This window comes from Adiantum capillus-veneris, chromosome 7 (assembly GCF_014529385.1).
Source record: "Adiantum capillus-veneris isolate H3 chromosome 7, ASM1452938v2, whole genome shotgun sequence".
Classification (NCBI taxonomy): domain Eukaryota; kingdom Viridiplantae; phylum Streptophyta; class Polypodiopsida; order Polypodiales; family Pteridaceae; genus Adiantum; species Adiantum capillus-veneris.
Window position 1 is genome coordinate 67243603 of NC_140937.1, and position 12715 is coordinate 67256317.

Below are 12715 nucleotides of genomic sequence, written 5' to 3' on the forward strand. Positions count from 1 at the left end.
CCATCAAGTGCTACCCTCCAAAGCACCTAAAGACTTGTTCCCATCAACCTAAGCAGTAAAGGGGCATTCCTGCTCTCAGTAAGGTGTATCAAAACTTCAAGGGATTCAAAGAGAATTCAAAGAAAGAAAGAATCCTAAACACCTAATCCCACTGAGCTTCAACAAAGCCAATCAAAAGGGGTTTAGAGCACTCAAAAGCGAACCATTGAGCCCTCAAAAGGGAGCCTTCCAAAAGGCATTCAAAGGCGGACCTCAAGATCTCATCGAAATTCAAAAGAACTTCTCCAAGCACAAATTTCAAAAAAACTTCAAAGAGCACTACCTATTGTGAAGAGGGGCTTCACTCTAGTGAAGAGGAGCTTCACAAAAGGGGATCTCTCTCTCTCTCTCTCTCTCTCTCTCTCTCTCTCTCTATCTATCTTGCAATGAACCCTAAACATTTGCAGCCAAGATTAAAAGTTTGCAAATAAATTTTCTATCATCTTCGAAGAGGAAATTATGCTCGTGTAAAGAGGTAGAGAGAGTCTCCTAAGCTAAGACCCCTCTATTAGCACAAATGGGGGACAAGGGAATAGAAAAATTCAATGGGGAAGGGTTTCATACCTGGCAAACGAAATTAAGAGGATACCTTATGAAAAAAAGTTTGTGGTCTGTCATCAGCATTGCCTTAAAGCAACAAGCCGAACCCGATGGAGTGCACACTAGGACATCCACACTCATAGCAAGTGCACAGAATTTGGCCAAAGATGAACAAGGGTTAGGAATCATCATCACCTCCTTGCATGACAACTATGTGCATTTCATAGACGAATTTAAGCATGCACATGAAGCCTGGCATGTCCTAGAAAACAATTTTGGGGCCAGGGCCAAAAGAAGTAAAGTTAGTCTCAAAAGACAACTTTACAAAATCATTATGACTGAAGGGGAGGACATTGCTAGCCTAGTAAATAGGCTTAAGAGCATTGTCACGCAGCTTACTTACATCCAGGTCGAAGTACCAAAAGACGACAAAGTGGCCGTACTATTAAGTGCACTTCCACCTTCCTATGACCACCTAGTCACAATTCTTGAAGAAAAAGAACCGGCTCCACCTTTCCAAGATGTCATCAACTCAATCCAAGCAGAAGAAAGAAACCAAAAAGGTTCATTATGTCACAAGACGGGCACCACGTGCCAATAGAAAAGAACAGACTGAACAGACTTTTAGCACTTCAATAACAACTAAACTGAAAGAGAGAGACGACACACGACACCGAGTGGCGGAATTCCACCCCAGAGAGTATTGGCCCCAAACCTTGGCGCACCTTTCGGTATTTCTTTATATTGCATCAACACAATACAAGCCGGTACTCCAAACTGTGCACCTTCTCCAGGAAGCATGCCAAAGAATGAGCCCTAACCTCATATTTAAAGGCCCTTGGCCTAAAAAAGCAGTTACAGTGAAAAGCCTTTAAAACTCAAAAGCTTCTGGTCCAAAAGCAATGCCAAAAAACTGCTAGCGTAAATCATGAAAATCCGTATAGCCTTGCTACGTCAGCACTGCCAGCGTAAAAATCGGAAATCCGTACAGTTCTGCCACGTGAGCAGTCAGCGGAATTTCCGGAATCTCCGTACAGCTGCCACGTCATCAATTTTTCGTGCAAGCCTTTGTGTGTGTGTGTGTGTGGGTCCTGCTTTATTTTAATTCCTTGATGTCTCTTGGGGCCCCACCGGACGGGGTCCCATAAGTTGGTGGGACTTCTTCTTCTGTTACTTGTTCTTCTTAGGGTTTAGGCCCCTCAGCCGGCATATGTAAGTTGGCCCCATTCTTCAAGGGCTTTGACACGTCACACGTGAGCAGTTTGTGACATCTCCCCTTCTTGAAAGAGAGTAATCGTCCGCGATTACAGGGTATCTGCAAACAACTCAAGTTAGCTCAAATCTGAGGGACATTCCGAGGGATAATCAGTTTGCTCTTTTTGTTAAGGAGTTAACTTCTCCTGTCGGCTCTTTTGATCAAGGAGTTAGCTTCTCCTTTTGTCCAGATCGAAACTCTTGATATTCCGGTGTAGTACAATTAGCCATCATACCGAGACTGTACTGATCTTCCACGGGTGTCTTGACGTACTAAAATTACATACCCAGGCCATCTCATCCAATTAGGAATATTCAGTGGTTGGCACATCACAATGCAAAACAAATGCTCACATATGCATGTTATAAGACATAGAAACATAAAGTCACCGATGAACACTTCTCCCGCATAACTTAACAAGGTCCGGGCCGGGAGATTTTCAACGACTCCCTCATCACTCCTCCCGCATAACCTAAAAAGGTCCGGGCCGGGAGATATAGAGGCCTTTTACAACCAAACGCCCCCCAAACCGCAGCCTGCGTCATTTGGAGGTGGTGAGAGTAACCACTGCTCAGACTTCTTAATACTCCTCCCGCATAACCATCCAGGTCCGGGCCGGGAGTCAAAAACAACACTTTTCAATCATCATTTCTCACTACTCCACTGGGAGTAAAATCACCAATCACTGAAACCAGTATTAAAACCAGAGTCGAACATCTCAAATCGGCACCAAAACAGATACTTTCCATTTCAAACAAATTTTCAAACAATACTTTCTAGCTATAAAGAAAAACAAATAGAGAGAGTTCATTCGAGGTTTTGTTCGGATAACCGAACTTTGAGGACGACTGGTTTGTCCTTCTGAATCACGGTGATGGTTCGATTCCGAACCATTAGAGTCGCATTATTCTTGTCGTGCCAAGGCATGCCCAAGAGAACGTCGCAATTGCCCAACTTCATGATGTGGAAATCAGCTTTTCCATGATAATCTTGAATAGTGACTGCTCGAAGAGCACCAATGAGCGGTACTACTTTCTGAGTTTGCCCCGTGGCTAGCTCGGCTTCAATTTCTCCACCCTCTGCATCATATCAAAGTACATCTGCTTTAAAAATTATGGATGGATGAAGTTCTTTGTAGCTTTGGGATCAAAGAAAATAAGGGCTTTGAAGCCATTGACTTTGCCATATGCTCGACACAATTCATTTGTACTCTCAAGGCGTATGCCATAAATATCAGGAACTAGTCCAATAGCGGGTCTAGCTCTCTTAGCAAGAGGTGGCGCTGGGGTTCTGCCGACCGTTAGTGCGGGCATCGGCTCCTCTGGTCTATCAGTGCGTTTGGGACAATTAGAATGATTTTTGAAAGCATCCAAAGCATCGGCCTTCTTGTAGTAAGGTGTCTCGTTGTTGAGGCGTCAAACGAGGCCTTTGCGGTTGATTTTCACGAGATTCTCGAGAATTTGTTCGTTGTTGCCGAGAGTTGTGGTTAGTGACCGGAGATTCTTCTGTGGTAAACTCTAGCTTTCCCTTCATCAGTTTGTAGCTGACCGCGGCATGGTCCATAAGTTCTTGCATGGTAGAGACTTGCTTGGATAGACAATATTCCTGCAATGGTGATGGTAGTCCAATGGTGTATCGCTCGCATTGGGCCTCCAAGGGAATAGATCTAAAGAAGGACACCGAAAGGTACACGTCGAGAAACCTTTGGTTATATTCGTCCATGGTTTTGGTGGCAAGCATTTTCAAGTTGCCCCACTCTGCCAAATTCCGGACTTCAAACATAGAAGTCATGTAACTACGTGCAAAAACCGTCTTGAAAGCTTGCCAGGTCCTTGGAGCATGCGGTTGTGTCGCGATTGAACTCCACCATTGCATAGCATTATCTTTAAGAATTCCCGCTGCTCGAGAATTCTTGGATGCTTGTGTATAGTTCCCTAAAGCATAGATGTGGTCGAATTGCTGAAGGAATTGCAATGCTTTCTTGCGATCTTTCACCCCGGAAAAAGTGAAAAATTTGACTGTCGTGCCGCCATCTTTGAAATCTTTGGGTTGGTTAGGCGCATATCCCGGGTATGGATAATAAGGGTATCCATATAGGCTCCAACCATTGTAGCCTGGTGGCGGCGGTGGTGGTGGAGGTGGGGGCAATGGCGGTGGCAAAGGCGGTCGTACTAGATCAGGGTCATATGGCTGCACCATATTCTTGAAAACTCCCCCGATTGGAACATACGGCTGAGTAGGTTGTCGGTTGGAAGCTCTCGTACTTTCTGATGCCGGAGGAGGAGGTACCACATGGGGCATCAGAGGGGGTAACACGTAGCTCAAAAATTGTTGAAAACTTTGCAGCATCGGAAGATTCTGTTGAGGATGCTGCGAAAGAATGTCGTGAAGTTCGTTGAGCAGAAACTGCAAATATTCTGTTGAATCCATGAATTCCAAGTCTTGGGTTCTTTATGGCTTATGCCTTGTAAGATAGAACGATGAAGACGGGAGCGCGCCCGATGCGCGATGAAGTAAGGGTGGAAGTGGCTAATAAGTCCGGGGGCGGAGGCCGAAGATACCTCAAATAAAATTCCAATAGCTCTGTCTGCTCTTTTGTAGGACCAGTGTGCTTTCAGAAAAGCACATGCCTAATGCTCTGATACCACTATCACAAGAGGGGCACCACGTGCCAATAGAAAAGAACAGACTGAACAAACTTTTAGCACTTCAATAACAACTTAATTGAAAGAGAGAGACGACACGTGACACGGAGTGGCGGAATTCCACCCCAAAGAGTACCCCAAACCTTGGCGCCCCTTTTGGTATTTCTTTATATTGCATCAACACAATACAAGCCGGTACTCCAGACTGTGCACCTTCGTATTGAAGCATGCCAAAGAATGAGCCCTAGCCTCATATTTAAAGGCCCTTGTCCTAAAAAGCAGGTACAGTGAAAAGCCTTTAAAACTCAAAAGCTTCTGGTCCAAAAGCAATGCCAAAAAGCTGCCAACGTAAATCACGAAAATCTGTACAGCCCTACCACATCAGCATTGCCAGCGTAAAAATCGGAAATTCGTACAATTCTGCCACGTGAGCAGTCAGCGGAATTTCCAGAACCTCTGTACAGATACCACGTCATCAATTTTTGGCGTAAGCCTTTGTGTGTGTGTGGGTCCTGCTTTATTTTAATTCCTTGATGTCTCTTGGGGCCCCATCGGACGGGGTCCCATAAGTTGGTAGGACTTCTTCTTCTGTTACTTGTTCTTTTTAGGGTTTAGGCCCCTCGGCCGGCATATGTAAGTTGGCCCCATTCTTCAGGGCTTTGACACGTCAGCAGTTTGTGACACATTAACCTCTTAAGGAGGGGCTTTTTTCACGACATCCTCAAGGGGAAGATATTCAGCATCAACATCATCAGTTGGAAGAAAGTGTTATGAATGTGGAAGAATGGGACACGTAGCGAAAGACTGCTACACAAACAATCCTTGCAACAAATGCGGTAAGAAGGGACACCCTCCTTCTCGATGCTACTCAAATGGAGGCAGTAGCAGTAGTAGAAGCAACAGCAGAAGCTACAAAGGATCAGCTCACATGGTAGAAGACGAAAAAGACGAAGGCGAGAACAACCTTGTATTTTATGAAGACATACTTTGAAGATGCAGCCTCTCTACTTGTAGGGGAGGACTATTATCATCGTATGTGGATATCGTCAGCCTGTGTGGATATTACCATCCTGTGTGGATACCAACTTATCATCCTGTGTGGATATTGCATCTTCAGTATTTTGTCTTAGTCCAAACCTCAAGGGGAGGATTGTAAAGTGTGAGCTTTGTCCTAAAGTGTCAGTCAAGGAGAGAAGAAATGGAGTTATCCCACATGCTGTAGAGCAAGACTGTAGAGCTACTTGAAGCTCATTTCATTTCATGAATAAACAGAACTCTATTTTGCACTACATGCTTGTCTATGGTGAGCCTGTGCTAAGCTAAGTCAATACTCAAGATTGTGTTTATGAGTCCAAGCTAATTTATCTTGGAACCTAATTCACTTGAGTGATAATCTTGCTTACACACACTCACACACTTGCACTATGTTTCTTTGTCATCCACCCTAGCTAGCACGATCCCATTGCTAACAATTAGTACTGGCAATTTTGTGAGCCCGTTCGTAGGGCATGCATGTCCGGATGAGTCCATTAGATTAGGTTTTTCAGTTTTGGAACCCTCTTTTGCATAAATGGTTTGTACTCGCGTTTTGATAGATGTTGTTACACTACAGTGGGCATCCGACATGACATGCACGTAGTCCTAGGGTAGAGGAATCCTCCGAGCCATTTCCCGCGTTGATCGGATTCTCGGGTGGGCAGATGTGCGATAGTTTCACCCAGAAATTGACCCCATGGTCAAATTTATTAATAAATCCTAGCATTTTCAGTTTTCAGCCCTTCCCTCGCCGGATCGGCTTGGATCTGTGCTTGCTAGCATCCTCGTTGCGGTCTGGTACTTTGGCAGCCCATCGAGCCTCACCTCGGCCATTCCCTCGTCGGCATCAAGTGCTCCATTGCTGTCCCGCATCGGCAACGTCAAGATTTGTGTTTTCAGTTCATTCCTCACATCGGGAGTGCAAATCATCCCTAGATCTACCCCTTGGTTGCCATCCGCAATCCCACATTGAGAAGGATCCAAAGGTGCATCAAATCAGCCCCGGAAGTGCCTCGTCTTGAGGAGTTACCGTGGTGACGTTCCCCGTTCGAGTCAGTAGAGTCTGCACTTGAGGTATTGCATGTGTGTACATTCCATTTACACAATGTAAAGCAAATACCACATCAACAACGGTGTGGGGGGCCTCGAGAGGGTTGGTTGGGACCCCGTTGAGTGTCATTCTCTCTCTCTCTCTCTCTCTCTCTCTCTCTCTCTCTCTCTCTCTCTCTCTCTCCCTCCCACACCCACATACACACACATACATCTCTACCGCTCTCTCTCATTCCCTCTCCTCAGGGAAAGTAAAAGGAACCATCATTCATGCTAAAAGCAATTATTAACGCAAGGAAAGAAGTAAAGATTTGTGGAAGTGTAAAACCTAGATCTTCACCATGTTCAATTCCACTGCACCTGACATATTTTTGACAGCCATTTGGACTGAGTTGCTGCATATTCATTGCTGTTAGTGGGACTCTTGAGCCGGCTCATCCGGCTGCAGAGCAACATCGATGCATCTTTCTTCACACATGGGCGAGGTCTTTAGTTCTTTTCAGTCGGGATCATGCCAACATCACATGGCATTATGCACCCCCACAATGGTTCGTTTTACACTCATCGTACAGACCACGTTGGCGGGCAATGCCCGACGTTCGAGCTCTTGCCATTGCAAATGTTCCTTGTCCTTTTCATAGCTAGTGGCTTCTGATGGTTCCAATTTTTGATTTGCATCAGAGGAGTTGCTCTTGGTGGAAGTGCCCATCTTTCAGAGACCCCTTCATCCTCTCGCCACTTAGCTTGCCAGGACACTTTCTACTCTTTTTAGGAGAGGTTTTAACCCCGGATTTCAGTTTTTACAGTTTCCATGTGGCTAGTTATTCTAGTTTTTACAGTTTCCAGATTATTTCCTTCGGGTCTGCTTTGTAATCAGTGATGTACTCGCCCTCAGAATCGGTACCATTTCGGCATTCTGAGGGACTTTCCAAGTAATAGAAATCAGCCTCCTTTGTTGTGTGTTGGGGGGGGGGGGGGGGGGGGGGGGGGGGGGGGGGGGGGGGGGGGGGGTTGGGGGGGTCGGTTGGTTATGGGCTGATATTTGTTGAAAATAGGGAATCTATGGCAGCTGTATTAATGCTGAAAATGCTCCCATTGGTGGACAGAATGGTGTATTGCTTCTGCACCAAAAGGAGATTATGGGCAGGCCCTCTGGCTATTCACAAAAAGGACAGAGGTACTGAAAAAAAGTACTACAAAATAAAATGAACTACATGGTGCGTAGGACATACGTGTGTGCGGGTGATGAGGGGCTGGAGCGGATTATAATCATTATAATCATGATTTGCACATATCCAGCTAGCTCTATCCCATACCAAACTGAGGGTGTAGGATATCATGCAGGGGTGGGTAAGGAGTGAAAAGTCCATGGAGAACAACTACAGGGGCTGAGAGGGTGTGCTCCATGGCTCTCTATCAGAGTCTATCATGCAGTAACTTTCTCATCCGATGCTGTTTGGAAAAGGGCCCGGTGGGGTGGCTTCTCTGATAATACTATGTGGGACTGAGGGTTTATTTCGGATAATCCGTGACATTACATAATCTGTGGCCTCTCATTCCGCGTCCATCGTGAGGCCGTCAGTCCGAGTGCCCAAACAACTATAGAGTTTTGGAGGTCATCTCCTAGGTTCCACCTAGATCTAGGGAGGGAGGGCTTCTTTGTGGCTCTAGTGCCTCTGGTATCGGTGGCTTTTGAGATGCATGGTAGAGCCTAACAATTGTGCCATCCTAGTGGGTCCTCATGGGAGTGGGCATGCGAGGGGCATTCCTAGGGAATGGCTTCATCTCTGCTCATAAGTAGGTGGAACATGTCTAGCTAGTGAGAGCTTACAATACATCTTTAAAGGCCCTTGGCCTAACTCAAAAGTAGTACATGAAAAGCATGGCTCCAAAAGCTGAGGGTCCCAAAATCAAGCGCCCAAGGGGCTGGTCGTACGTTGTTGCCACGTGGAACAACCTCCGCAAAACGTGGGCCATCCGTACAATTTCCATGGCATCTTCTCCTCTACGCAGTTTCCAGTGTGTGTGCACGAGCTTTATTACTCTTTAGGCTTCATTGGCCGGGCTATTGTAGTTTGTTGGGGGTTAGGATTTTTAATCCTAATCCATTTATTATTTGGACCTACTCAGCCAAACTTCATAAGTTGGGATTTCTTCTGTTTCTTCTTCTTATTCTAGGCTTTAGGCCCCACGGTCGGGATTTATTCCATTGGTTGGAACTTGGTGGTGTCACATCACTGACTTCTTATCTCTTAAAGAAGAGTAATCCTCCTCGATTACTCTTCTTGTTACTCTTCACATCATTGACTTGTTATGTCTTAAAGACGTGTAATCGTCCTCGATTGCACCTGAAAAATAGCCAAAGGACGGAAACTTTCTTCAGTAGACCCCGACTCTATGTACCCATGTACTAGACTCCACAAGACAGTGCAGTTTACGAATCACACACTTAGTTCACACTGAACGTTTTGTTTCAAGCATTCAATCTAGCCATTTCATCTCGTCTAGAGCATACTTGCATGAAAATTGCCTTTGAATTCCATTCTTTTTCATAAAACTATTGAACCATTTGTGAAGTATTCTCCCGCTCCATTTGATCTCAAGTACTTTACGCAATTTCCTCTGTGTGCGCGCGGACGTGCGCTTTATTTTACTCTTTAGGGCCCATTGGCCAAGGTATTGTAAGTTGTTGGGGGTTACGTTTTTTAATCCTAACTTATTTATTACTTAGGCCCACTCGATCGGATTTCGTAAGTTGGGATTTCTTCTGTTTCTTCTTCTTCTTGTAGGTTTTAGGCCCCACGGTCGGGATCTACTCCATTGGTTGGAACTTGGTGGTGCCACTTCATTGACTTGTCCCCTAACTCCAAAATAACACCTAGATTATTGCTCATCTGTGTAATATGCAGCTGAAACTCTGAGAATAGGTGTGGAAATTTAACTGTTACAATAAGCTCTGTTGAAGCTTAAGGACTTTGTGCCAATGCTAGTCTAGCCTCATCTGGTGTCTCAAAGTGAACCCTATAGCAACCTTTCTCCGAAGGAGAAACAATCACAATCCCTTCTGTCGGATCTCCTTGAGTTCCAGCATAGGTCTAGACTCAACTGCTTATCAAGAACTTTCTTTGTTCCTAGGCGCGATGCATGCCAAGGTGGCCTGGTTTGCTAACACTCTCACTACCTGCCAGGGGATTGGGAATTGTTTATGAAGCTTGTACAGGGGCTGACAGTTTTGCAGTTGGTATAAATGGACCTGTGCTTGTCTCTCTGTGCAGAGAGCGAGATTAACGACGAGGATTTAGTGAGGGCTACTTAACTATAAGGAGTGATTTTCAAGGTATGAGAGATGCAGGAACAGTGCAATTTACAAAGTTTTGATAGCATCAAGCCAACCATTCAAGGCTTTGAATTGTACTTATGTTGGGAGGCATCTATCAGAAAAATTATAAAAATTGTATCAATATGACGTAAGGTACATGGGTGCGTGCAAGCGTGCTTGTTGGGTTTTTTTTTTTTTTTTTTTTTTTGGGGGGGGGGGGGGGGGGGGGGGTGGGTGGGGTGTTCTGTATAGTGATGCTCATTTATCGCACAAGCATTTTGTTGACTCGAGGTTGCTTTTGGTAGGTGTCAAAAATACCAAGCAGATGCCTAACTGAGATGGATAATTCCAGCACCTCTAATGTGAGGCGGTTGACCAAGATTGCAGATGACATGCTTAACCAGCCTGGCTTGGAGCATGTTCCTTTTGGGGGTAAACAACAGCTTGAGATAAGCAATCAAAAGCGCTTGGATGCATTTGTTGACCTTCTCATTGCAGAACGGAAGTCCAGGGTAAGCAGTGTGACCGATTAGATGCAGCAAGCTATGACTTAAAAAGAACGAGGAGGATATGGCATGGTCTTCTTGTTCCCTTACTGGGAGACAGAGATAAGAGAGAGGGAGGAGGGTTGTGGGAGGGGGCCATGTATACACACAGCCCAAAAGCTCCAATTTTCTCTCTTCATGTATCCAAATTCATTGATTGTAATTTTCCTCTTCCGTGTTCAAAGTACAGATGAGTACAAAAATTAGTAGGCACATCACATGTCGATAACATCATTGAAGGCCAACTTGCAGATGCTTTTCCAATCAAAGAGAAACGTATGTAAATTCCTGACATATGCCTCACCATTAAACTGTATGTAAAGAGATTATACCATGCAAATGTGATACTGATTTATTATTTTAGCCCAATGCACAAGGCCTCTACACCAAAAGACCTTGCTTTCCTTGTTTAGAAGTGCAAATTCTTGGCCTTCTTTGAAGGTTTATTTCAATGAAACAATGCTTGTCAATTTGATTCTCAGGCTTACGAGTTATGATATCCTGTTGTGCGGTGAACGTTCACGCACAGCCTGGCTACCAAGTGTGTTGCATCATTGAGGAAGTTTGTTCGAGTCCTAACCTACTTTTGTCATGCTTCGGATGTGTCATGTTTTTGAGATAAGCAAAAGTGGTTTTCAGCTGGCCATCTCCAAAGTAACGGTTACTCTTAAATTTGTATTGATCATCTAAATGTGCTTCAAGAACTATGAAAGGTTTAGAAAGAAACAAGCTTATATCCAAGGCACCATGCAAATTAGTAGTCCAAAGACATTTTGAAGAACTTACAGCCAAGGCTAAAATGGTGCTAAACCACAAAGAATTTTGTCTATCCGTCTCTAGACATCACTCACGATTTTGTGATGTCTATAGACATCACAAGTCAGGACGATACTTTGTGAATGCTTTGTATATGCATTTCTTTCTTGTAGCTCAAGTAGACATGGTTATAGTCATGGAAAAGGACATCTATGCTTTGTTTGCTAAGGCTAGTTCACATGAATTTTTCTGCCACCTTGTGATATTAAAAACCTTGTGGATCTTTATCATCACAAGGCGCAATAGATTATATTGGTGTCTCTATCAAGAAAGCCTAAGGATACCACTTTTTGAAAGGACCGACATTCGCAAGCTTTAAAAGAGTGTCTTGGGAAAAGTGATGGTTGAACGTCAAGTTGGTGATCCTATCCATGGCCCACCATGCATAAGAATGATTGATTGCAACTCTTGCAGTTTCATGGATTTGTAAGTCATAATAGCTTTGATCTTTAAGCATGATTTAAAAATTCCCTTTTGATTATTAAAGCAAGCTTCTTGGATCTATGATGCCAAAACAATGTAGTTCAAAGCTCTAAAAGAGGCAAAGTAGCTCTCAAGGACAAAGAAGGGGAAAGGATGAAGTAAATAGTGATGAGGGGAGGAGGAGAGGATGGATATGGGTTTGTGGTGGAAGGTGGATAGATAAGGGGTTGTAGGAGAAGGGAGAGAGAAGGGGATACAAAAAGGTGGATAGACAAGGGGTTGCAGGACAAGGAATAAGGGGATCATTGGAAAAGTGGACGAGAGGGAGGGAGGGGTGTGCATGTGTTTCTTTTTTTTGGGGGGGGGGGGGGGTGGGGGGGGGGGGGGGGGGGGGGGGGAGGGATTTGAAAATGTGGACGATGAGGAAGCACACAATATGGGAGAATACGCGAGAGAGAGAGAGAGAGAGAGAGAGAGAGAGAGAGAGAGAGAGAGAGAGAGAGAGAGAGAGCGAGCAACCAGTTGGACAATGAAATAGGTGATTATACAAATCGGGATTGGGTGTGCTCATATACTCCCCTCAACAAATTGCCTTACCCAATACTTTGACAAATAAGTAAAATAAATACCTCAAGCCAAAATAAATATTGGGATCATATTGGGCTATTCACTTGAGATGTCATAACTAGAACACCCTCTTTGCAGCTCATAGTAGACATATGTAGGAAGACCAAGTCGATGAAGTATCTACCATGGACACCCTAGCACCGACTGGGATACTAGATATACCTTGGTTATGCTACCACCAATTTTTTACCTTAGAAGGATGCCATCTTGAGCACTAGTTGCCTCATAGAAAATTGAATTGTAGACCACACTACCTATGTCCAAGAATCCCCATTCGTGAACTGTGAACACAACACTTTCCTAGACAATGAACTTTTGGAACACATCCTATTTATAATCCGGCCAAGAACAATGGATTGTCTGTAGCACATCCATAGTGTTTTGTATACGTCGAGTTGGTTCCTTGCCATGGGTTCCAACA

The 12715-nt window shown here is 44.5% G+C and overlaps 1 protein-coding gene across 1 annotated transcript in view; it reads left to right on the top strand.

Moving 5' to 3' along the window:
• Nucleotides 1–10898, top strand: part of LOC147453997 (putative inactive patatin-like protein 9) — a 72205-nt gene extending 61307 nt beyond the window's left edge. The window contains exon 4 of the mRNA XM_086516017.1: nucleotides 10189–10898. Coding sequence (XP_086372143.1) covers nucleotides 10189–10416 — 228 coding nt within the window. The 3' untranslated portion in view covers nucleotides 10417–10898. The remainder of the gene's footprint in view (nucleotides 1–10188) is intronic.
• Nucleotides 10899–12715: the final 1817 nt, after the last annotated feature.